General features: G+C 41.2%; 1 protein-coding gene across 7 annotated transcripts in view; it reads right to left on the minus strand.

Annotated features, from left to right (window-relative positions):
• Positions 1-24,413, minus strand: part of LOC136444760 (nectin-4-like) — a 64,226-nt gene that overhangs the window by 7,075 nt on the left and 32,738 nt on the right. For 3 of the 7 annotated variants that reach the window (XM_066442491.1, XM_066442490.1, XM_066442489.1), the window contains 3 exons: positions 2,166-2,263; positions 574-782; positions 81-216 (listed from right to left, as the gene is read on the minus strand). In XM_066442491.1, the coding sequence (XP_066298588.1) occupies positions 81-216; positions 574-782; positions 2,166-2,220 (400 nt within the window). In that variant the 5' untranslated portion in view covers positions 2,221-2,263. Of the gene's footprint in view, positions 1-80; positions 217-573; positions 783-2,165; positions 2,264-17,880; positions 18,103-23,168; positions 23,229-23,410; positions 23,968-24,413 lie in introns of those variants that run through there. The other 4 variants (XM_066442488.1, XM_066442487.1, XM_066442493.1 and 1 more) reach the window with 4 other exon arrangements.

The following is a 24,413-nucleotide window of genomic DNA, read 5'->3' on the forward strand; positions in this document are numbered from 1 at the left end:
AACGTCACTGTGCATGTCTTAAAAATTCCAGGGCTAACTTGAAGTAGTATTTTCACTGTTTCTAGACTTGAGAACGTTACCATGCATCTCCAGGAGGACATAGTGCTCCTCCTGGCCAATGACGTCCAGCAGGCTTGTTAGAACGTACAGGCCCTCGTCTTTTGTCCCTGCGTTCACGATGGTCAGGGAGCGGTCCTTGGTCAGGAAGGCTCTGTTCTGCAGTGGGACATGAAAAGTTGATTAGGTGCAAACCAAAGGGTAATGAAAGACGACGTATCAACGAAATTACTTATCGCACCGAACTATAATGCAGGCATCTCATAGAGTCACTGCAGTAGGCACTTTCAAACTCCTGAGTACACATGTGCGGCGATAGGAATTGTGGGTAAAGTGTCATGTGTGAAGGCTTGTTAACTGTTCTCGTCTCGACCATTGTCCCACAGGGCCATGTAGGGGTCACGCCCGAAAGTGCAAAAAAACAGCCCGTTAACTATTCGGCGGGGCCCCTTTTCCAATTGCGACCGTTAGTAGTATAAAATGGATGAGAAGCGTTCTACAGACATTCAGCAGTACCTTTAGCGTCCCGAAGGACATGGTTGAGTTGGTTGACGGAGAGAACATGTAGACAGCCCTCCTGGTGCCGTACATCCCACCGGACAGCTTGTTCCACGTCAGCGCGAAGAGTCGGTAGTCCTTACGGTAGTATGCCGGCAGGGTGACCGAGTCGCCCTCCATCCCACGCACGGTGACGATGGTAGGCGTGCTGGGCTTGACTGTCGCACCTGAACAGAATGTTTTACATTTTAATGACAATGATCTTAACCGTACATTCATGCCCAGAGGGCTTTATGAAACGCATCAAGTTGTATAACATGAACATTTGCATAATTAATGAGGAAATACTATAATAGCTTTTTGAATTAAAAAAAAAATTAACTTTCTAAAAACATTTATAGTTTTGAAATATGCTAACAAAGTCATAAAAATTATGTTTTCATATCTAATGAGAAAAAGATGCACAGAGAAAAAGTAATTGGCTATTTCATATTTATGACATATGCAAGCTATGTTGAAGGGAACATTTGAATCATACTTTCTTAACTTTCAAGTTGACCTAGGACTTCGAAATTGCAAAATAGAATTGATTTAGGTGAAGCATAGAAAATCTTCATTAAAACTTATGTCATCAATCGTCATATATTCGGTGGTGTCTTTGTATAATATCCAATAACTCCAGCCATAAATATGTCTTTGAACTTGGACACAATGTAATTTTTCTTCACTAACGTTAGTTACTGCGCCGCAGCTGTACTTTACAAGCGCACTCCTTTACCTGTATTTCAACTTAATTGGTCCCACTGTGACGCAGCAGCAACACATATAAAGCGTTTGCGTTACTTATATTCAATAAAACAGGACGGAGAAGACAATTGCAATTTAGTTACCGATAAATCTTCGTAGAAATAAAAACGCGTGCGAAAAAGCAAGCAAGTAAAAACATGCCAGTAAAGCTAATGGATTACTTTGACATGATTGGCTATAACTGTGGAATATAGATGACCTTAGGGTTGGGCCTGCGAACTTGTTAAAGGGGCATATTGTAGAATCTGGTGGGCAAAAACTACAAATAGTAAGAATTTGAAAGATCTACACTAAGATTCACATTTGTAACTTATTTGTTACGTATTTCCAACATATTCCCGTCATTTTGTCACATTTCCACCATTGATAAACGACGAAAAACGCAAAACGTGTAAAATCTGGTTCATTTACGTATTAACTTGCGTCCCGCAAGTTAATATGCAAATAAGCCAGCGTAGAACGCTACGAAAAATCCGAATCGACCGTTATGGTCGGAGTTCGAGCGTCACAGGAAAATCACCACAAGTAAACAAACTTCAGAACGTCGGGCGTTCGATCGCGTGTTCGGTGGTTCGTCGGAATGTTGGACAAGATGGCGGCCAATTCAAGCGGCGGTGGGGATTGCGTATATAATTATTTTTCAAGACGTTCGCACGACACTACAAGGTCGCATCCGTACGTGATGAATATTGCTGTGCAGTGTAATAAGATAGATTCAACTAATGATGTAGAAAAATAATCAAAAACAAAGAATTTTGTTTTATGTTCATGTCACAATATGCCCCTTTAAAGCCAATGCTTACCTTCCGCACAAATGAATGTGATCACGGCCACGAGAAAGGCTGCTACTTTGTCCATCGTACTACAGTGGTTGCTGGATGTCAGATACGTTGTTGTCTTCCTGTAAAACATTATAGTGTAGATTTTGAGTTGTGAGATCTTAGAAAAATGGAATAATACTAGTTACAAGGCTTAAGGATAGTTTGCCGGAGGGGAGGGGGCGAACTTAACAAATATTTCCCAGTTAAAATTGATGTCTTTTGTACCAGCAAAAGTCACACTTTATCGAACTCAATGTTGAAATTCCATCTGTAACCCACGGGCCACTATTTGTGGAATAGTTCACTCAAAATGTGAAGTGTCATATTTGTCTAATTTCATGGGGCCGGGCCGGATTCCTAATTGTGTGCTTATTTTTCCTTCATCATTAAAAAAAATCAGATCCGCTAGAAACAGCACGTATTGATTGATCTCCTGCTTTCTTTTCATCTCGTGAAATTGTGAGAAGGGATTTGAGAGTGTTTAAGATTGTGTCATCCATCATTCAGGCAGGGAAACAGTCATTGTTGTGATGATCTCCATGAATAGCTACTGCAGCAGCATGAGTGATGCATCAGGTAGAAATTGTGTGTGTACGATATGCATGTGCAAAGGCACCTAAAGTCACCTAAAGCGCCCGTGCACCTTAGGGATGTAGCCCCGGCCGGGCCCAAATTTGTCTCGGCGTTAGCTAACGGCGTCTTTTTGTTACCGGGTTTCGGGTTGATTTTAACTCCGAGTTTAGAAAAATTCCTTTTGCGATGTATGTTTCGATCGTTTGAATAGTTTCCTTTTTACTATTTTTTTCTGTTGTTGAAATTTTGTTAACGCAGTACTATGTCATAGTCTATAGACTGACTGACTATGTATATATTAGAAAAATTCCGGGCCCTGCCGTTGCCGAAAAATATCACGGTAGCCACAAGGTGTCCCACAGGATATAGGGTCACGATCGAAAGTTAAAAAATACACACACGAAGAAACAGCCCTTAAATTAACCTGCGGGGCCCTTTTTTCCCAATTGTGACCACAGCATAACGTAGCGTGCGTGGGCAACTCTGCTCCTAGATCCTGGCCCTGGACTTAACGTTCGAGAGTTTGAATCATCAATATTGTCACTCGTCCGACACTATAGGAAAGGATTGCGGTTCTTGGAACGGGAAGTTAAGCATTAGTCCACTGTTCATTGTACTTGTCGAAAAGACTTTAGGAATTAATTCAGTTCCCCCGTACAATGAACCTGTATTTGATTACTGTACAGAGCGTCTGTCTTTCCGGTCACGGCCAGCGGAAGGTTAGCTCTTCAGTGAGCTGAATTGGTATGACATCACGTCACCTATCGGAAGTAACTTAGTGAGCTGGTCCTTCATTACTGCCCAGACAACTTTGATGTACGTTATAACCCACGACATGCACGACCCGGTATTACGAGTAATCCCTTCCTTATAGGTATGCAATAAGCTTTTCACACTTCCGAGAACGCATGCGTGGAATTGTGGGTAATATGTCAAAGGTGAAGGCTCCTGGCTTGTGAACAGTTCTCGTCCCGACCATTGTTTCTATGTACATAAAAATGCCTAGACCGGTTTTGTGTATGTCTCAGGGGCCTTCACCTTTGACATGTTACCCACAATTCCTGTCGCCAAGCATGCGTACTCGGAAGTGTGACAGAGCTTATACAGCCGGCCACTTACTGCTTCCCAGACGATATTGATGCACGTTGTGACCCGTGGTGTCTATGGTTACAATCCAGGCTTACCAATAATCCCTTAGACACATAAAGATTAGCTTTGTCGCCACACGATTCACCATAGTCGCCAATTTGGGGCCCGTACATATCCGGCTGTTTTAAAGGCTTGAACAAAAGCATTATAAGCTACAGCCTTTGATTCAGTAAGTCTCTACTACAAAGCTCCTGGTACGACGCAAACCAATTCCTTTAAACTTTAAGTTGAATATTAATGGGATTTATTCTTGCATACGCTACAATAAGGAGACAATTATGTTTGTAGCTTAAGGAGATATTTTTGCTACGAAACCTTCCTAATGTTGACCACATCGAATAGATTTTTGATTTTATTAAAATCGATAAGATCTAGAAATACAGTTAATTGTACTGGTACGTCTATCATTGTGAAAGATAGAACTACAGTAAATGTTATACAGCATCAGGATACATATGGTTTTACATCATCTTCGAAGCGTTAAACAGCACAAATGAAGGAGACCCATACGCAAAATTGTTTGAAGCACCATTTTTGGAAGGCCGGAATTTTTCTTCGTGACACTTATTTTGCACTTATTATTAATCTTCATGTAGTGCGTGATAGGGTTAGTATATCCTGAAAATGTCATTCTCTTACGACACTGGGAAGGCAGTCCTACAATATGCTTCCGAGAACTAAACCATTGAACTAAGAAAATGGCATCAAGGCATATGTATTACGGTGCATTCTTATTCACCCTCCGAAACTCTACATTATTTGTGGTCCACCGACTACACAGAAAGTACATTAGAGGCTCGCTCGATACATTTGGTTTCTTATGGCTACCCAAGCAAACGTTTATCAAAAATATAATAAAACAGCTTAGTTGCTTATTCGTGGGAAACTTTTCTGGCGCCGTAAGAGTTAAAATCTATTACATTTCAGACCTAAGTTGTCTAGATAAAAGTGTATTCAAATTTACGGTGTTATCAGTTGTTCCCACACGCAGATCTGTTATTCAACATTCCTGTGAAATGAAGATATGCATTTCCAATGGAGAAAGTGGATACCTCTAGAAAAATATAGTGTTGGAATGTAATATTATTTTGAACTAACTGTCGATTTTGAAACAACTCTTGGCGGAGGAGGTCATTGTCAAAGTTTTGGGAACTTGTTGGGACGATTAGTTATTGGAAAGATTTTATTAGACCTACGTATTGTAGAATATTGGCGCCAAACTAAACTGCAAATATTCAGAATCTAAAAATTTCCATTCAGACCGGCATTTACAACTTATTTTCAATACATTCACGTCATTTCCTCCAAGTGAACATTTTCAGCGTTGGTAAATAAAGCGTTAACGCGAAAGCAAGCCGCGGGAAGTCCCATAGCTTTCTGCAGCTGTAGCCAACCGAAAACTCCCCAGCCGTAGATCGCAAGACAAAATAGCTGACAGCTCAAGAGGCGGTGTGCATATTTCAAGACGTTCTCACACCACAACAAAGTCGTGTTCATACGCTGTGACTTTCGCTGTGTAGTGTGATAAGGCTGTGACTATGGCTGTCCAGTGTAATAAGGCAGATTCAACATATATGGTGTGGATAAAATTACACGAAAAGGCAGTTATTTTGTTTAATGTTTTCATTGGCCAGATTCTACAATACGTACCTTTAAGAAATGAAAGAGGGGCATTCAAGATACATCTGAAACTCCAATACCGAACTCTAAGTATGCGGAGTAACGTTAAGTGGTATAGTAATTTACATTCATGTTCCGTCGCATTGAACACCAGAAACTGCCGATACAAGCGTTATGTACCCAAATTTATTGTGACATTTAGTTCATTGATTTACACGTTTTTACTAAGATTAACGGCAAATGGATTGATTTTGACAAAAACATATTGTAATACCGATATCACCATAATCAGTGTTGGAATTTACATCGATTCGTTTGGCTGGGTAAAGTTAGAATTTTCACTGGCATCGTGTAAGGGAATGGCATTCCTTAGAAATATGTCGTCTTCCGAAATAATTGTCATCATTTGGAAAAGTTCTCAAGTCAATAAGCTGGTAAAAGGGATGCAAAAGCAACTTATCGCAAACAGGGGTCGTCTTGAAAATTTCTACCATTTTGTTTAAACGAGGCGGGCGTCATATTCCTTTTAAGGGGATATTGCCTGTTAGAATACGCGGTAATGGGGTCTTAAAGGTTTCCTTCTTAACACCTATTTAGTTAAACTTGAACGTTTTCCCTTTTAAAACCGGGACGTCAAAGTCGGTGACTAGTCCTCTGGTGAAAATGTTCACGTTTTTAAGAGTTTGCACTCAATTTGAAGGAGTGCAAATGTGCATAACAAAATGGGCACATTCTATTAGTGTCATTTATGTAATTTGATAGAAATAGTCAGTTTCACCTTCAAGGATCGTGTTGTTTCAGCAAGTGAGGTGATGCACCTACCACAAGATACATCCGAATTCTTCCAGTGTTCCGATATATTCGGTAAAGAACCCTGGCGGTCAGTACGATTTGTACTAGCTGCCACCGATCGCGATAACCACGAGCGTTGCATACCAAATGCATACCAAATAGTATCACACCAGAAGCTGCATGTAGATGAAGCAACCATTGTCCAAAGGGTTTGACGTCGCTGGACGTATCAACGTCTTGGACAGCATATAGAATATGTTGACGCTAACGAAGTATTATTTGGACAATTTTGCATGATCCGTAATAAGCTCAGCTTTTATTAGCGTCCTTCAACTGGGCAGATATGGCCTTGGTCAAATACCGTAGAGAGACTTCACAGCAATACTCTCGCCAATGAAGCTCAAAGCCGTCGCCTATCATTAAGATTCAAGGACATTCTATGACAGATATTCGATATTTTCAGGGACCTCTAAAAACAAACAGCTGATATACATTGACACCAAATCAAAATTGATGGACATGTTGTAACGACCCCGGATGTGGGTATGTATGTAAACAATGAAAAATGAGGCAATTTGTCAGAATTACTTCGTTTTCTTCCTGCTGGTTCTATCTATCTATCCCCTGATGTTTCACTGCTCATTTAGCCCGCTGTTCGTAACTGGTGGGCTCGTAGATGAGAATAACATTTAAACGGTTATATGCAGTTCAATTTCCCAAAGAAATGGATTTTAGACGAACTAGCGACATCTCCCGAGAACCGTCCTGCCAAATAACAGACACCCAATGCGACCTTGAACGTTGCAGTCACAAACCTCAGTCTTATTTTATTACATTAGGAAACACTGTAACGACAGGCGGTCAGGAAAATATCAATATCAAGGGAAACATGATGGATAGTAACGTGAATGCGGACGGGCGGTAGATTGGGTAACATCTTGCATTCGATAATCCGCTTTGGGCAGTTTTCCAAGTTTCAGGTGAATTTGCCAGAAACCGAATCTGGCAGTATCTGTATCTGCCCAGGCGGTACAACCGCTTCTCGGCGTAACACACCATCTTCGCAGGCACGCGGTGTGGCAATAGTTGGTTATATTACACTGGACAACCTGTCACACATTACCTTTGCATATATACTTGCAAGCCTTGTTAAAAGCTATCTAGAAAGATGCCCCTACAGTACTTGATAGTAGATACGTATGGTGGAAAGGAACGCTCGTGTTAGACAGTGTTTGAGATCCCTCTGTACTTTCCTTTCCTCTCTCCATATATCTGGTTAGATTTCTCTAGTACCCTGTCTTTACGGCCCTCTGTCTGTCTTTCCCTTTCTCTCACTGTCGTCCTCTATCTCTGTATTTGTGTGTTTCTGAATATTGAATATTTTTCACCATTAAAATCCTTACACAGAAGTTTCGCAGTTAATTCAACCCCGAAACTCCAAATAAAGAACAATGTATGATCTCCACACCATTTGCGCTCCACGCACACCAATTTGCTCCAAGAAAAAGAAGAAAAGGCGATTAAATCTTTTTACGCCGAGACAGAAGCATCCATCACCGGATGGGACGGACAGAAGAGTTAACGAGTTGCCACAGCTAAGAGGGCAATAACCGTAGAGAGGTCGCAAATGGTCTGACACGATGTCCCCCTGTTCTCCGGATGGATTTCCCACTCCGCTAACATGCTTACCAGAACGAGTTTACGAGGAAATACTTTTAACGGCGAAGGCACATCTATTCATCAGTTTACACACAAGTTAAGCCCTCGTGGCTTACTGCGTAATGGACTGAGAGGTCGCAGGAACGGTCTAACTGCAGAAAGTCCGCATAACTAATGGCTGGCTGGAGGCTCTGACAAGCGACCTTTTGAGAAAGTCAAACAAGTCGGGTTACTTGAATGTTTAGAAGTAGGGGTTTGGTGTTTCTCACTATCGATATAGATTGCCTATGGCGGTTGGTACTTGATCGCTCCAGAGATACAACACAAAAGTACCAAGCAATCGATTTGGCATGTTCTTTCAATACTTTGATGGCCTCTTTGCCGATTGACTTTAAAATTTCAGTCTAGAAGTAATCAAATTTGTTTATGGCATGAATGCCATGATAACTTTATGTAGACGTAATCGAAACTGAATTGCAAGTCGTGACACAACAAACTGACATACTAAGTGTCGAAGGATTTCCAACTAAATCAGGAAAATGGTTGGGTTCTTCGTGACATGATATATTCTCTCTATCTGACTTCAAAAAACTTCGATTTTCCACTGAATTATCTCTGCGACTGCAAACAACTAGAGCGAGATGAGACGCACTGTCTACTTTCCTTTGCCTCTTACTTACAAATCATTGGACTTTCTGTGACTACAACTACATCCGGCTACTTTCAACGTTTCCGCTCGGATGCATTATCGCCCTACAAATGAGATAGACTACTGTCTACTGCTGTCTACTACTGACCACTGTCTACTTTATCTCACCTCTTACTTACAAATCATTGGACTTTCTAAGTCTACATCAGGCCACTTCCAACGTTTGCCCTAGGATCCATTGGAAGTGCGTAGGTATCACAAGATGAAAGGAAGAAAGGATACGTTTTCGTCCCACAAATGAGATAGACAACTGTCTACTACTGACTACTGTCTACTTTCTCTCGCCTCTTACTTAGAAATAATTGGACTTTCTGTGAGCACAGCTACATCAGGCTACTTTCAACGTTTCCCCTCGGAACTCATTTGAAGTGCGTAGGGATTACAAGGTGAAAGGAAACAAGGATACATTTCGTCCCACAAATGAGATAGACTACTGTCTATTATTAACTACTGTCTACTTTCCCTCGCCTCTTACTTACAAATTTAACTCATTGGACTTTCTGTGACTACAACTTCATTCGGCCACTTCTAACGTTTCCCATTGGAACCATTTGAAGTGCGTAGGTATTACAAGATGAAAGGAAGCAAGGATACGTTTTCCTCCCACAAATAAGGCAGACCACGCGTTCAACATTTAAGACGAAACTAACTGCATTCAGGGGACGACCTTATCAGGGAATAAAAAGGGCCCCTGTGTGATGCCCGAAGGCTCTGTCATCCCCGTGTGCTTCATTATTTTGTAGTCTGCTGGGTTCTAAAGAGAGTTCTTCCACAGGGGCACAATTACTGTCAGTGCGGGCCTCACGATTGATTACTCCCATGGTTACGGCGATCAGGCTCAGAGCTGAGATGAGATTAGAGAACCCAAGGGCGCGGGCAGCAAGCCAAGGCTAGGAAGATATACAGCTATAGATTTTACTTTCAAATTGGGGTGCATAACTGTTGGTCAAAGCCCTGATGTAACCCCCTCGTTAACAAAACACGATGGAATAAGAGCAAAACATAATGACCCACCTCACTTCATACACAGTTGTGAGCATACATACATGTGCCATGTATTGGTTGAATCAAATTCTAAATTCAAAAGTTCTAAGCAGCAACATGTTTTCGGTGTTTTATAAAAGCAAACTTGGCTTAATCATGAAAGATACGTGGTGTACTTCCTTTTCAACATGGAGACTATTCTTCCACGATCCGTCTATTGTAAAGCCCTAGTGATTGCATTGAGTGTCTACTAAGTAAGATCCCCTCAAACTGATTCAGCAGAACGTTGTTATCGTACAATATGAGGTAATAATTATACACCGATGTGTAATAGAGCCAAGGTAAACATAACCACGCTCACGGCTATGAATGTCAGACAGATTTTGGAAAACCTATTTTCCCAAAATATTCCAAAAGCTATCCAGTTGCATGAGTAGCTGTTTTCTTGCGCATAGTTCACTCAATTTCAAGATAAGTTTCAACAGGGAATACAGAAATCGATGGTCGGTTGGAAGTAATCTTCTAATTGCCGAGTCGCCCTTGACCTTGCGGTGTGTTAACAACAGTTCTCACTATCGACCTGAAGCCACAATACATTCCCTCAGCTAACATGGCTGACAACTACATAAACTACTTGGTCACTGGTCGCCTCAAAAACGTTGGTGGTTTTCATGTATCTACTTCACGTGTCAGTGTACCCAGATCCTGCACAGAGTGTGTGCATCTGATGTTCTGTTGCAACTGCACCTGATGCCACTGTAGATTCCTTCAGCTAACATTGCTGACAACTACATAAACCACTTGGTCACTGGTCGCCTCAAAAACGTTGGTGGTTTTCATGTATCTGCTTGACGCGTCAGTGTACCTAGATCCTACAAGAGTGTGTGCATCTGATGTTCTGTTGCAACTGCACCTGATGCCACAGTACATTCCTTCAGCTAACATGGCTGACAGCTATATCAGGCACTCTGTCACTGGTCGCCTCAAAAACGTTGATGTTTTCCATGTATCTGCTGGAGAAGTCAGTGTGTCCAGATCCTACACGAGTGTGTGCATCTGATGTTCTTTTGAATTTGGACCTGATGCCCCAAAACATACACTCAACTAACATGGCCGACAACAACATCAGCCACCTGGTCAGTGGTCGCTTCAAAAACGTAGATGGTTTTTATGTATCTGCTGGAGACGTCAGTGTACCTAGTAGATCCTACATGGGGGTGTACATCTGGTGTTCTGTTGCAACAGTACAGTAGCAGGGTCTCCCCCAGCTAGTTCATGTAATTAGTAGTGCACTGTGTTCTGTTGCTGTAGTGGTTTGAACGCCCTGTTGCTGCAATCAGTATTTCTTCGAATCTCTCTACCTCTCGATCGCCCTGTTCGTCGCCAGTTTCTTTAATTAGCTCCCGTAGTTATAATCATTGCGATAAAATGTGATAAATGAACCTAAGACAATAGTTGTTGTGAAATTGATGGCTCCCTAGCTTGTTCACGTCCCAGCAATATTCCGATGACGAATATAGAAGCTATGTTATAGTGCACGCCAGGCTGTTCTTTTAAAATCAGATTGTATCATAGATCTTAAAACTTATGAACTAGTTTTTGATTAACTGTAAATCATGGTTATGTAATATCAGATTACGCCTATCATTATTTAGCAAAGATGCTGAAAACTGTTGTGGGGAGTAGTATATGAATAAACGTTTCCGCTTTTCGTCAGTTCTACCAGCTAATATAAGCTGCTCAGGAGGTGTGATAGCGAGAAAGTTTTCGCCTCTCTTGGCTATTCAGCGTTTTATTGGATATATTCAAGGACAACTGGTTCGCTCGGGAACTCCTTCCATAATTGGAACTGTCATTTTATTACCGTAGTTTACGGCAACAGTCAATCACAATCTACGGCTGGATTCATGTCTCCATACGGTCTCGACCCTGGAAATATTGCATTTGCACGTTAAACGCAGTGACAAGTATCCCTTTCCCTTGTGTGTAGCTGAGCGTTTTCATCAATGCATGTGCTCCTAATATTGCTGCGTCGTAGATTATGCTTCCAGAAAGTGTCATTCCAAGGCCTTATGTATACATCATATATTAATTACTCCCTTTATCAAGATATCCTCAAAGAAAGCTCCGATCGTCCATCTCCGTTACACTGATATGGCAACTAATGACAGCTGTAAATGATTAAATCACTTTAAAGAGAGACAGAGATAGAGAGACAAACAGAGAGAGACAGACAGTATTATTTCATCATTTGTTTAGTTATTCTTTACCTTAGTAGTACTTATTGTTGCGGTCAGTTACATTCAATGTTTAATGTTTGACTCAAAGGGATGCTCTATTTGTTTACTTACTTACTTAATGTTTTACGAATACTAATCTGGGTTTTTGCGTAGTTAAATGTTTGTGTACTCATATGTTATCTAGTTTGAATAAAGAATAAAAACAGAGAGAGACAAAGAGACGCCGTAGTGATGATTTTGGCGCCCTCTTTAATTACTGAATCTTTTAAAGAATAAAATGTATATTCTGGAGTCAATGACGCCTCCATTCTCACAGGGAAGTCGCTTGAGGCCCGTTCAAACCTGTGCGTATATTCAAGCCCGTATAGGTTGCGTATTGATATTCCTTTGGTTCGGATAAAGGTTTTTACTCGGTTCGATAACCAGACTGCACAACGGTGGGTCAAAGTAGAAAACAACGTTTTTTCCGCAAACTTTACCTTAACCAACCAAAAGTTATTACGCAACTCATACGGACTTCATTATACGGACGGGTGTGAACTGGCCCGTAATCTGAATGGAGCATGGACATTAAGCTACGTCAAAGCCACTGTAAAAGGATCCCAAGGTCAAGTCGATGTGTACATGGTCTAAATGTTACCCATTCTTCATAGTTTGTGAGGGAATGAGACTTAAATCAGGCGAGGCGGGAACAGCATGATGTAGGGGCGGGGTCACAGCTTCCACCAGCTATCTAGAGCAGAGCCAATCACAAGAAGCGTCTATCAAGTAAGCCCGACTGCGAAAGGTGCTGCTTTCGATATGATGAACAATGTTTCATGTTTCTTGTCGGCGATGCAAATAACACCATCATCCGTTCATCCATGGAACATACGCCACTTTGGAAAAGAGATTTCTCTAAGCGCGACAACTAAAATTGCTTAATTGAAAAATACATGTCCAGCCATAGGTGCCATTATATGCCCATTAACGGCAATTGCATGGCAATGCATCAAACAAGCGCAATCAAATCAATCACACATGTGGTCTCATTTTGTCGATAAAAGCTACAGATGGAACTGTTTGCCCATACAAATACTTCCGTCAATTACGAGTTAATGAAAATGTACATAAAAATAAAAAAATTACTTCAGTAGTACAATTGTCATAGCAATCACACGAAAGATGCATTAACATGTGGTCCAATAAGTCTTCAAAAGAAACTGGGATAAAATCTAGTGCAGCAATTGAACGCATCATTAAGGTTTGTATTAAATCGGATGCCATGTGCAGCTTCTGTTTAATCACTGGTTATATGTGAAAACATAAAGGGACCAAAGCGCACTTATACTTATTCATTTTGTGGGTCGATAAACTGACTGAACCCACCCTTGGCCTTTACCAACGGTTAGCCAAACCTATTGTATATCATCAGATTACAGAAATCTTTTATGGACTATATTCGCATGAATTATCAACACAATCTTTTCCTGGATCAGGTCAGGCCACGCTATTGAAATAACACTTATTGAGTTGAGCGTAGTTTGGAAATGATTTCAAAGGTATAGCCTTGTGATGCCTTTTTTTGTATGTGTATGCAAATAGTAAAGTGGGATTTACCAATGGTAGTAAATTGCGGGTTACTTTGGTACTGCTTGCAAATAAAGAAAAAAAGTAAACATACCAGAACTACCAGACATTTACCACTATTGGTAAATACCACTTTTCGTGCAGTGGCAAGGACTCACCTAATGCATTGTCAAACCTGTGTTTAACCTATCTCCGCATATCTCCACGATTATGTCTTTAGTCTTGATTCCAGAAGAAGAATCATAAGCTAGGGGGCTTACTGATAATTTCCTTGCTCAAGTGTTATCTGCGAGACAAAAATAAATTATTTGGTCTTTGATGACGTTTTCATGATATATCTCCGGTCTTCAAATCAATGCGAAAGAGAGACGCTGTTAAATTATTACAGGAAATGCTACCAGCAAGACGATTAGCCTTTTTTTCACCATGCAGACAACATCTATTATAAGGGTGGTGTGTTTTGCATAGGAAGGCTCTCTGGGAACGCCAATTGCTTTATTCTGTATCATCTATATCTTGTGACAAATGGATGGTCTTTGTCTCATCTGTCATCATCATTATAATCTCTTGTCTGGGCTTCATTTGTCACATTCTGTCTCACTGTGTATGAAATACCTTGGGGAGGCCCCGTTACACTTGCAAAACAACAACAGATGCACACAGTCATTTGAAGATTTGGCAGGCTCGTAGTTTGTAGATAAAAACCTGCACCTGTAATTCTTTAAGCTTATATTCATTTAGTGATTAACAAATGCGATTTGCTAGAAGCAGAACGTCGTATATATCCTCGGTAAGTTGTACATATGCTGATACCAGGCGTGAATAGGATGCTTAATTAGACTCTGTTGGTGGGAAATACACGCTGAACATTGTGTTGGCGAGTCACGCTGTCTGTCGGCAGATGGGTTATTCATGCTCGGTGTTTCAGAGGCATCGCTGAGCGGCATGTCGCGTTCCCAGACGCCTACTTAGCTCCATCTGCGCGCGTATTCAGATTACACTTATCGCAGACAAGACAGGTGCGCGAGACGAGGAATTATTCAAGTCGCACTATTTAGCATCTTCTGAAGACACCTTTGTGAAATTGAAACTAGTTATGATCTAAGAATTATTCAAGGGGCCAAATTAGCATCTTATAAAGCCATAGTCGAAGAATTGATACCAGGTATTATCTAAGAATTATTCAAGTTGCACTCTTTAGCATCTTCTGAAGCCACCTTCGTGGAACGGAAACCAGCTATGATATAAGAATTATTCAACGTGCACTATTAGCATCTTATAAAGCCTTATTTGGAGAAAAAATGCATCATCATTATCTTCAAAAGTCACCCTCGAAGAACCCGTTAACGGAAGCCAGATATGATCTAAGAATAATTCAACTTGCACTTTTAGCATCTTATAAAGCCGTATTTGAAGAAGGAAAGCCAGCCATGATCCAAGAATTATTCAAGATGCCCATCATCATCATAATATTGAAAAGTTATTCAAGATGTCCATTAGCATCTTCAAATGTCATCTTCGAAGAAGGAGGTCAGTTATGATCGAAGAATTATTCATGATTCACTATTAGCATCTTATGAAACCATATTCGACGAAAGGAAGCAAGCCATGGTCCCGTGATCCAAGAATTATTCAAGATGTCCATCAGCATCTTCAAAAGTCCCCTTCGAAGAAAGGGGGACAACTATGATCTAAGAATCATCCAACTTGCACTATTAGTAATATCCTCTAAAGCCACATTCGAAGACCGTGTGGTGCATAAGAATCAAGTGATGACAATATTTACGTCTAATGTTACTGTAATGTACACATATTGAGAAGAAGGCATAGGCGTGCAGTCGCGGCAACGTTCGTACTGCCATGCAAATTTGTGGAAATAACAATGGTGACTTCCACTGCGAGGATTCTGCCAACAACGTTAATACAGTACATAAACCACTGGATTTTGAAGCCGTGCCGTTGAAATTAGGCAAATCTGAATTATTATTTTTCATCTTCACAATGGTGCGTCCAAAGCCACTCAAAAGCCAGTTTGGGCTTCGTTGGCAGAGAGCCAGGTAAAGTATTCATTCATGACATTTGTGTATATCTGATTGAAATGCGAAGCCCATTATATGCATTGTTAGGGGAGGGCTCTCCCCAAAGATCGCCTGAAAGGTCGTGGGATCTGGGCAGGTGTCAAATTAGCCGCGGGAAGAGAACGAAAAGCCATCAGTCACTTCAGATCATCCTTTATAAGATAAAGAAAATTGCCTGACATTTAGCCGGTCGATTGAACCAGAGTAGGGGTTTTTGGTTGTTCCATTTTTTATACCTAAACGTAATGTACAATAAATAAATATATAAATTCATTCAGGACGAGCGATTACTTATAAAAATCTTTTGTAAGAACAATTAGAGCTTACCATACACAAAACCATGGACAAGTTCGCTACTGTTTTTGATTAAGAAATCATGTACAGGTTTGTTTTCAACATCAATACATGTTCGTTATTGTTACGTTGCTCTACTGTATGATAAAGGGCAATGATTCGACCTAAAACAAACAGTAATTTCAAAGCGATGCTGGCATCTTCTATGGAAAACATAATTCATCAACTTACACTAACGAGTTTAATTCACGAAAGAGAATCGTGTCGATTGTCAATAATTGTGTCCAGGATAGCTCGTAGTTTTCTAGAATATATCACAAGCTTCTTGGAATCCCCAACATACGCCCTCTCAACGCATGAAAGCAATCGTTGTAAATGGCGAATTGGAAATCGATGAAACATTTCGCATCGTCATCACACAATGCCTCTGCTCCTGGATTATATTACCCTTCGTCAAAAATTCAAACGCTGTTATTAAAATTCGGAAGGCATGCGGCTCCGGCTTATATAGGATAGGTCTGAACCACCAGGCGAGAGGCAGCAATTGAGAAGTAGCCATTTCAATTTCTGGCACCGATGAAACGTTACTCATTCGTCATCCTACACAGTGATTAGGTGCTCAAGGAGGATCTGGTGGACAGAGAGTGCTGACTGGTTCCTTTCAAGAGGATTTCCGAGACATATCACGAAGAATGACAAGTGAACCCTCTCTCTCGACAGAGATGAAAGAATGAAAGTCTAGTCACGGTACTCGACTTACGAATCACCAATGACTGTGTACACCTTTATGACAGAATACCACGGTTATCTGACATGTTTTGAAAGTTGCGGGCATGGCACGGCCACCGTGAATGTCTTCGTCCTCAATGATCTTTATGAGTTTTCTAATGGTGATTGATACATTTCAGCACCTAGCATAAATGATTTTTCTTATACAGGTTTCTATGTTCTAACTTTGCAGATTTCATGGGAATTCTTGCAAACACATTTCAGGAAAGCGCGCGCAATCATTGGGCGTTCAAGAAGCATATTGAGTACCCTGCCAGAAGACTTACTGTCAAGAGGTGACCGTAACAACCGTCTTCTGTATGTGATTCTTCATCCACGACAACATAACGTATTCAGGCCACTCTTACAGCGAACAAATGTCCTTTCCCAGATCCTCGCCCGCCTGATTCCTTCGCACCAGCAGGCTTTCGAGCAAGGCTTAGTTCGTAACTGTTGACTGGAACGCCGGATTTACCGCGACGGTTACTCGGTATGAAGCGCTAGGACTAACAGAATCCACCAATACCGACCTCCACCATGGACCCATACAATTCACTCACAACTGATTCCACTCCGACTGCAGCAACATTCGACATTCGTACAAAATCAATATCACTCTGTTCTGCCATTTCAACCACAATCTTGGCAAACCTGCGCTTGATGGTCCCCGATCTTACATACACGACCAATAGGTAAACTGCGATAGCAGGCTCTGGCACTGCAAAGAACATGCGGGCTTGTTCATGTAGGTATTCGGCTCCAAGCATACGATAAACTTTGAACTTATATGAAGAAGTAACCAGGATCTGACCATGCTAGCGACAACTCTACAATGATCACGACAGAAATATCTATATATCTCAGACTTTTCTTAAGCAAAGTAATGCATGTCCGAGGTAAGTATGATGTCTACGTACCTGGCTCCACACGCAGTATCGCAGATCAGTTGCATGGAGCTCACATGAATGAGTAACCAGTAGTTGACCAAGCTAGTGACAACTCTACAGTGATCATGACAAGTCTATTTCTATCTCGGACATTTCCTACGCAAAGAATCGTTGCCAAAGTGATGCATATTTTGAGGCAAGTATGATATAGACGTACCTGGCTTCACACACAATATTGCAGATCAATTGAAGCTCACATGAAGGAGTAACCAGTATCTGGTCAAGCTAGCGACAACTCTACGGTGATCACGACAGGAATCTCTATATCTCAGACTTTTACCGAAGCAAACTGATGCATGTTGGATGTAGACGTACCTTGTTTCACACGCAGTACCGCAGATCGATGTGTCCTTGCAAAGAGGCTAGCAGCTTCTGTGTTCCCCAACACGAAGGGCGGGTTCCCACCAACAATGGTGTAGGCTAGTCACGTAGCGAAGATGAATCCTTCTGCCACATTTTATCGAATACACTAAAATATTCAGCCCGCTAATACAGAGGAGTTCCAGACCCGTTCGCTTAGAGGGATCGCCAGGTCTTATCTATATGTTTGTGCCGATGCAGGGATATATTCCCATCGCTGTGGCCCTAGGGAATGCGCCAATGTTTGGGTGCGCATAAGGTGTATCATTGGGGAATGCTATGCAAATATCGTCTGAGAGGTATTAAAGAAGCATCACAATGTGCTAAGTGCTATAACAGAATATACATGCATAATACAGCTTTATTGGCATTATCAGTGCAAGGAACACGGTTCTATCAGTTATTTGCATGAAGTGAAATGAATTATAGAAAAAAGGTATGAATGTGGCTAGGTGCGCGGCATTCTTCCTGTCTAAGAATAGTAGCAAATTAAGCATAAAGGCGTAGCGACCTTTGTCGGTACGGTGTATATTATTTTAGTACTTAACATTTCGATCTAATTTCTGCGCAGTTCACGGATGTTCGTTGAAAAATGTATATCAAGGACTACGTAGATTCAGACGTGTTTTAATAATGAAACAAGAGGCTTTTGGAGCAGTAAAAAGATTTAAGCATCATGCAAGTATCACAGCTTACGTATTGGCTTATGTATGGTAGATATCTATTAGCTATTTTGCGACCTCTACAACGAATCAAAGTACGCTAATCGACAAACAAACAGACAAAATTGATTTATTCACTTCTTCACTTAAAATTGGCGACCGTTTAGATTAAAATGCTACACCATACACTGTACCGAGGCAACCAAACGCCTGGTATGCTTGAATACCAACCATAGCCAACAAGGATATGAATAATTTCGTGAAAAATTAAAACGACCGAGCATATACTTTTATCCAGGATCTTGGGAACACTAGGTATATGTTTTATTGTAGCAACCATGACCTAACCAATTTCTTTCGAAAAATGTTGATGTAACTGTTTTAATCCAACGCAACCAAAGGTGTAATCCCACCAAAATATATAGCCCATATTCTTTGTAATGTATTCTAATCAATTCCCGGATGTGTCATTAGCTTTCCAACTAATTGAGTTACAAACAAACATAAATTTTCAAACTGATATTGGATATACATCCATTTGTTTTTCTGCGAGTGATAAATTCTAAATCAAATTAAAATCAGTGGTGCTTCAAATCGTGGCAGAGAATACCAGGGAGCTACTATGCATTCCCTTTTAAAGTTAAGTATTTCAAATGCATAATATCTGATCTTTAAACACAGTGTCACCTTAAGTCATGCGTAAATGTTATGTTTCTTTACTCGTGTGAAAATGAAACCTTTACGTATCCTTTAAGGTATGATGAATGATTAGATTTCATGCAGTGTTCGTTTTCTTTTTCCCAAAGGGATCTGTGATGGCGTGGTAGGCTTCTGTAGATGCAGGGTGGCCTCGAAAAGTCGAGAGGTGATATAAAACGGTATAGAGGGGTGTTTTTTTCAATATAACCCCAAGCTCTCCCTCTTACGTGTTCTGCATAGATGTTCTGTTATCGTGCGATCTCGCGAGACGAACACGCTAGCGAGAGTTCGCCTGAAATGGAGCATACCTTCTATTCATGCATGCACAATGGAAGATCTGTTAACGCTAACGCTGTGAGTCGTAGTGATAAGGGGCATGTCATACTGTATAGTTACAGAACACGTTTCAATGAACGATGTTCCTTTGCAGCCCTATGTATACCTCTACATGGATTTTCTACACATATCACCCTATTTCACAACGGGGGACTAGGAGTTCAGAATAGAATTCAAATCATTTATAAAGCATTTTCTATAATTCAAACCAATCTTTCTCACGCTGACCTGGATGTTGTGACAGATTCCATGCCAACGGTGACATTCTACCGAAATATGCAAATACTCAAGTGCGTTTTTGAATATCAATAGAAAACCTTGGCCTTATATAACCTGGGTAGTGGTCGATTCAGTATTGCCACTACTGGGACTGTGCTATAGGGGATGTTTAGGCAGCTTAGCTTGTATCTATATTTTGCCATAACTGTCCATAAATGTGATTTAGGTTTTGAATCATATTTTTTCACTTGTTGATATCTTATAGTTGCAACTGTTTTGTCTATGCGTTTAAATACTGTTATTTTAATCTGATTTACTTTTGCCGTAATTATTCTATTATTTTCTAGTTGACTCTCTGTTAGGTTATGATTGAGTTTCATTTCAATTGTTTTGTACCTCCAGGGCACATTGGAAATCTTCAAGCTGACGACATGCGCTTTCCCTGGTTGACTAAAGAATAAATGGATGAATAAAAAATCAAATGCTACTTCCTTTCCCCTAGACTAAGCAAACGGTTATAAAGTCATAGACCACCAGTATGCACATAACTAGAAACCCTCCACAAATTGTATTCATCGCAAGTCCCCTGCTGTTACGGTGATTTTACTGTAATTGTACAACCATTTGCAGTTGACTACATTGGCATCCCTTTTGCTGGCAGTTACGAAAGTACCACCTAAAGTACTGGCTATTGCGATACACGCCAAGCACGCCAACCAAGTTGTAATGACAAGATGTCAAAGTATCATTGCGTTGCGGGTAACTATGTCATCTCCCTTGGCAACGACCACTCGTTACTTCCTGCAGATTAGGGAGAAAAAAATGACATTTTCTGGCGAGACAGTCCTACATTTTGCATCTGATGGCTGAATTATCAGTGAAATTCCCTCAGATTGGACGCAAAGTGTCGTGCGAAGACGTATCCGGCTGTGAAAATGGGGGCGTCGGGACGACACTTACGGGCTGCCTATCTCAGACGACAATGGGTGATACGTCGGAAAGTTGCCGTTATCATTCAGGTTACATTAGGCGAAACGGTTTAGCGCTTCAGCGATGGAATAGGGTTGCTAGATATGGGTGCTTATATCAGATAGGCTTCTAGTGATACGACTGTCGCCAAGGAAGTCGGTGATCTAGTAGAAGAGGCAGCGTGTGCGTAGGCTGTGGGATTGTGAAACCCGATTCTTCACAATGACAAATAGTCACTACCGTACCTCAACACAACTAGAAGGAAAGCAATCCATCATTTTTTTGCACACTCTAGAGAGCTCATGACCGAGACCTTGATGTCGAAATCATGAACACATTGGGATTACAACTCCTGGCATGATCACCGATCATGATCAACTCGAGCTGTCGGATATGTCGCACGTAATCAATGCACCACCTCGGCTGAAGGTCTCGCCTCACCAAGGCTACCTAGCTCAATCACAGCAACGGTGTTTTGCTAAGAATAGAGAATCACTACACGAAATATGATTGTTCATTACACGTAAAGCATTCGTAAAGCATATTTTGATTAAAAAAACCTTGATCACAGCAATGACATTTTACTAAGACTAGAACATTGCAACCACTATGTGAAATATGAAATTTGAACAAACGTAAAGTATTCGTTAAGCATACTTTTATTAGAATTTCGATCACAGCAATTGAATTTTACTCAGCCTAGAGAATTGTAACGTCTACACGAAACCTGATCTTTCACGTAAATTATTCGTAAAACATACGTAAAGCACACTTTTAATTCTAAAAACCCGCAACCTTTACGCATGTTTTATGGTGCATGATAGTTCCACTTCATGCATTGAACATGGTATGTTTTAGCAGTCAAACGCTTACTAAAACTTACTAAATGTAGTAAAAGATGGATAGGAAATGTAACAAAACCACTTCTAGTTTCAAGAAATAATGAAGAAATAATATTTCAAAGAATATTCAATAAATCTATCTGAGCGTGTTGTATATAAGTAAATAATCTGTTAAGCATCTACGAACTAAAATCAATCGTTTGCTATGGTCTGTACGGATGATTGCTTTTCCCTGAAATAGATACATATATTTTGTGCACGGCTCTTGTTAACAAGGTCTCATCGGGCACAGAGCTACGTAAAACGGAGAAGATTCAGCAGACAAGGAGACACCACATGATCAAATTGTGCTAGTCATGCGTGGCTTCGAGGTCGCGCCAACACAGGAAATGCATCATGTCTTGTTGCTAAACGTGACAATTCTGGGATTTTCTCCAAGAACGGCATGTTCCATATTCTGCGCGCGTATCGGTTATTACCAAGCTAACGGATTCATGATATTCGAGCGGTCTAGCCGCGCGATGAGTGTTAAATATTTTGATTACAACAGAGAGGTCCTGGTAGGACCAATCGAGCTGAACGCGCAATCGTACGAACAATCAAACGTTTTGCTTGACAAAAGACATATGATATGGGCATTCACTTGTTGAATTTTATGAAATCTACGAAATGAAGTTGTCTGTTACATCGGCACAATCCACATGAAGGCTTTCCCACACCAAACAAGAATATTAACAGGCGAGACTATAGTTCCAGACTAACAATCTAATAATTCCGGAAAGAAAATGACATTAGCTGACACTGATGATGCAACTGAATGATGCAGAATACTAATAAGTAAAAGGAAATATATATATATACATACATTTGACATACACTTTGCCTAAATTCTATGTGGGGTTTCGAGAATTCTGTCTGAGGTGCCCAGAATTCCGCAGAAAAAATCTCTGGAATTCTGTTCTCCAGAAATCAGAACTGACCTGGAGACATCTACTAAGACATGCCAGCTTAGCGATTTCCATTTAAGAAAAACAAATATTTTTACTATTTGTGTCTTTGGTTGTCTTTTCAGTCATACTTTACATTTTACATAATATGTTACAATTATGAAGACAAATTACACAAATCTAGTTTAGGTCGCAGCGGGAGCGTATAGGGATCGCCGTCTGGTAGAAAGGGGCCTGGCCAGATCGATGTGGACAGTCTAGATTTCAATACCCATCTTAGCCAGCATGACTCTTTGGGATACGCCGGAAAAACAGATACTAAGATCCTAGTTAAGAGCCTTACCACTGCATGGATTGTTTCCTGCACAGTAATGTTTCAACCACTGAATATGTGTCATGTTTCGCACTTGTCCAGAATTTTTCAAGAGGTTGGCTAATAGAACAACGTTCCTGAAAGGTTAACATTGGATATGGAAAAATAAGCCCCCCAAATCAACGGCGAGTTCGACAATGGGGTTTTAGTAGAAGACATGTGATAGCAAAAATGACGAATTGAAATGATGCCCCACCTTGGACGAAACGTGAAGGGAGATGGGAAGAAGATAGCAGTAACTGTCTTCCGGACCGTGCTTAAGTATGGAAGAGAGAAATCGAAAGCTGCTGAATACGTGAGAAGTTGGCAGTCAGTACTGTTTTCAGGAAAGAGCAACTTGGTGGCGTAACGTGAGCGGAATAACAATCACGAGCAGCACTGTACAAAGAAGCTATTCTTCACACACACTCCGCGCTCCGTTCCTTTCCCCTTACGTACCTTCTTCCTGCTCTGCGTCTTCGCTATCTCCGGCGTGATTCTTCTGTCTTACACACTTGTGCACTGACGCAGCTTGTTAAAGACTCGCGGACCGCATGTCCTACCCAGCACCGTACCACACCTGGCCTGCCGATAGATTCAACAGCTCTTCTTTATGTAGCCATCTGCGCATTCGTCTCCGCCTACCATCAGCGTCACATCATTGCAGGGCGACGTTTGTCTGTTGTTCCGCCGGCGCCTGCTAACGCGGTATCACTGTTGCATATACCCAAACACAGCGTCTACTTCTTTACGTTCCCATGTTTGCTCTCTGAAGGAGGGGTAAGAGCTGAAAGAGATCTAGGCGTCACATGAGAATGGCTCGATGAGAGAACGATGGGGAGCATACCTAGTTTATCTTTGGGTGACCCCACGATGGCTCCAACACGAGCTATCGCACCACCCTGCTTACGGCCTCCCGCTGCTGCCGCGCGAGGGAGCGCATCACGCTAACTGCGGGCGAAAATGGAGGGGAGGTTAGAGGTGACCCGCTATCAATAAAGCTTGCCGCTCACGTCGCTTGGTCCAATGGGCTGACTCGGAAGACATCCCCTCGTATATCCGTACCGTGTGGAGTCCAAGCCAAGAGAAGTGCTAATCCAGCGGAGAAACGAAATAAAAAAAGCAACGACACACTGCCTTTCAATCTAGGGCCACAGGGTGTAACGTTAAGTAAAGCAAGACTACATAAGAAATTGTCATGGATGAATACTCGCTTCAAGTACGGTAGGCTTAATTTGAATGTCACACTGTATGTACTGCTGTGGTAGTATTAGCACACGCGCGGTGACTATTAACAGCCATGTTGCCCGGGATGTTGAACTTCAACGCGCTTTGATTCGATGCGTTTTGAAGTGTTGTGGAATTACGTTCTCCCCCTTTCATTGTGGATGAAAGTCGTGTACACCACTCATCAACTCAAACGCCGTGGATTACTTCCACAGGGAGTCACCAACTTCTTAGG

Source organism: Branchiostoma lanceolatum, chromosome 11, assembly GCF_035083965.1.
Source record: "Branchiostoma lanceolatum isolate klBraLanc5 chromosome 11, klBraLanc5.hap2, whole genome shotgun sequence".
Classification (NCBI taxonomy): Eukaryota; Metazoa; Chordata; class Leptocardii; order Amphioxiformes; family Branchiostomatidae; genus Branchiostoma; species Branchiostoma lanceolatum.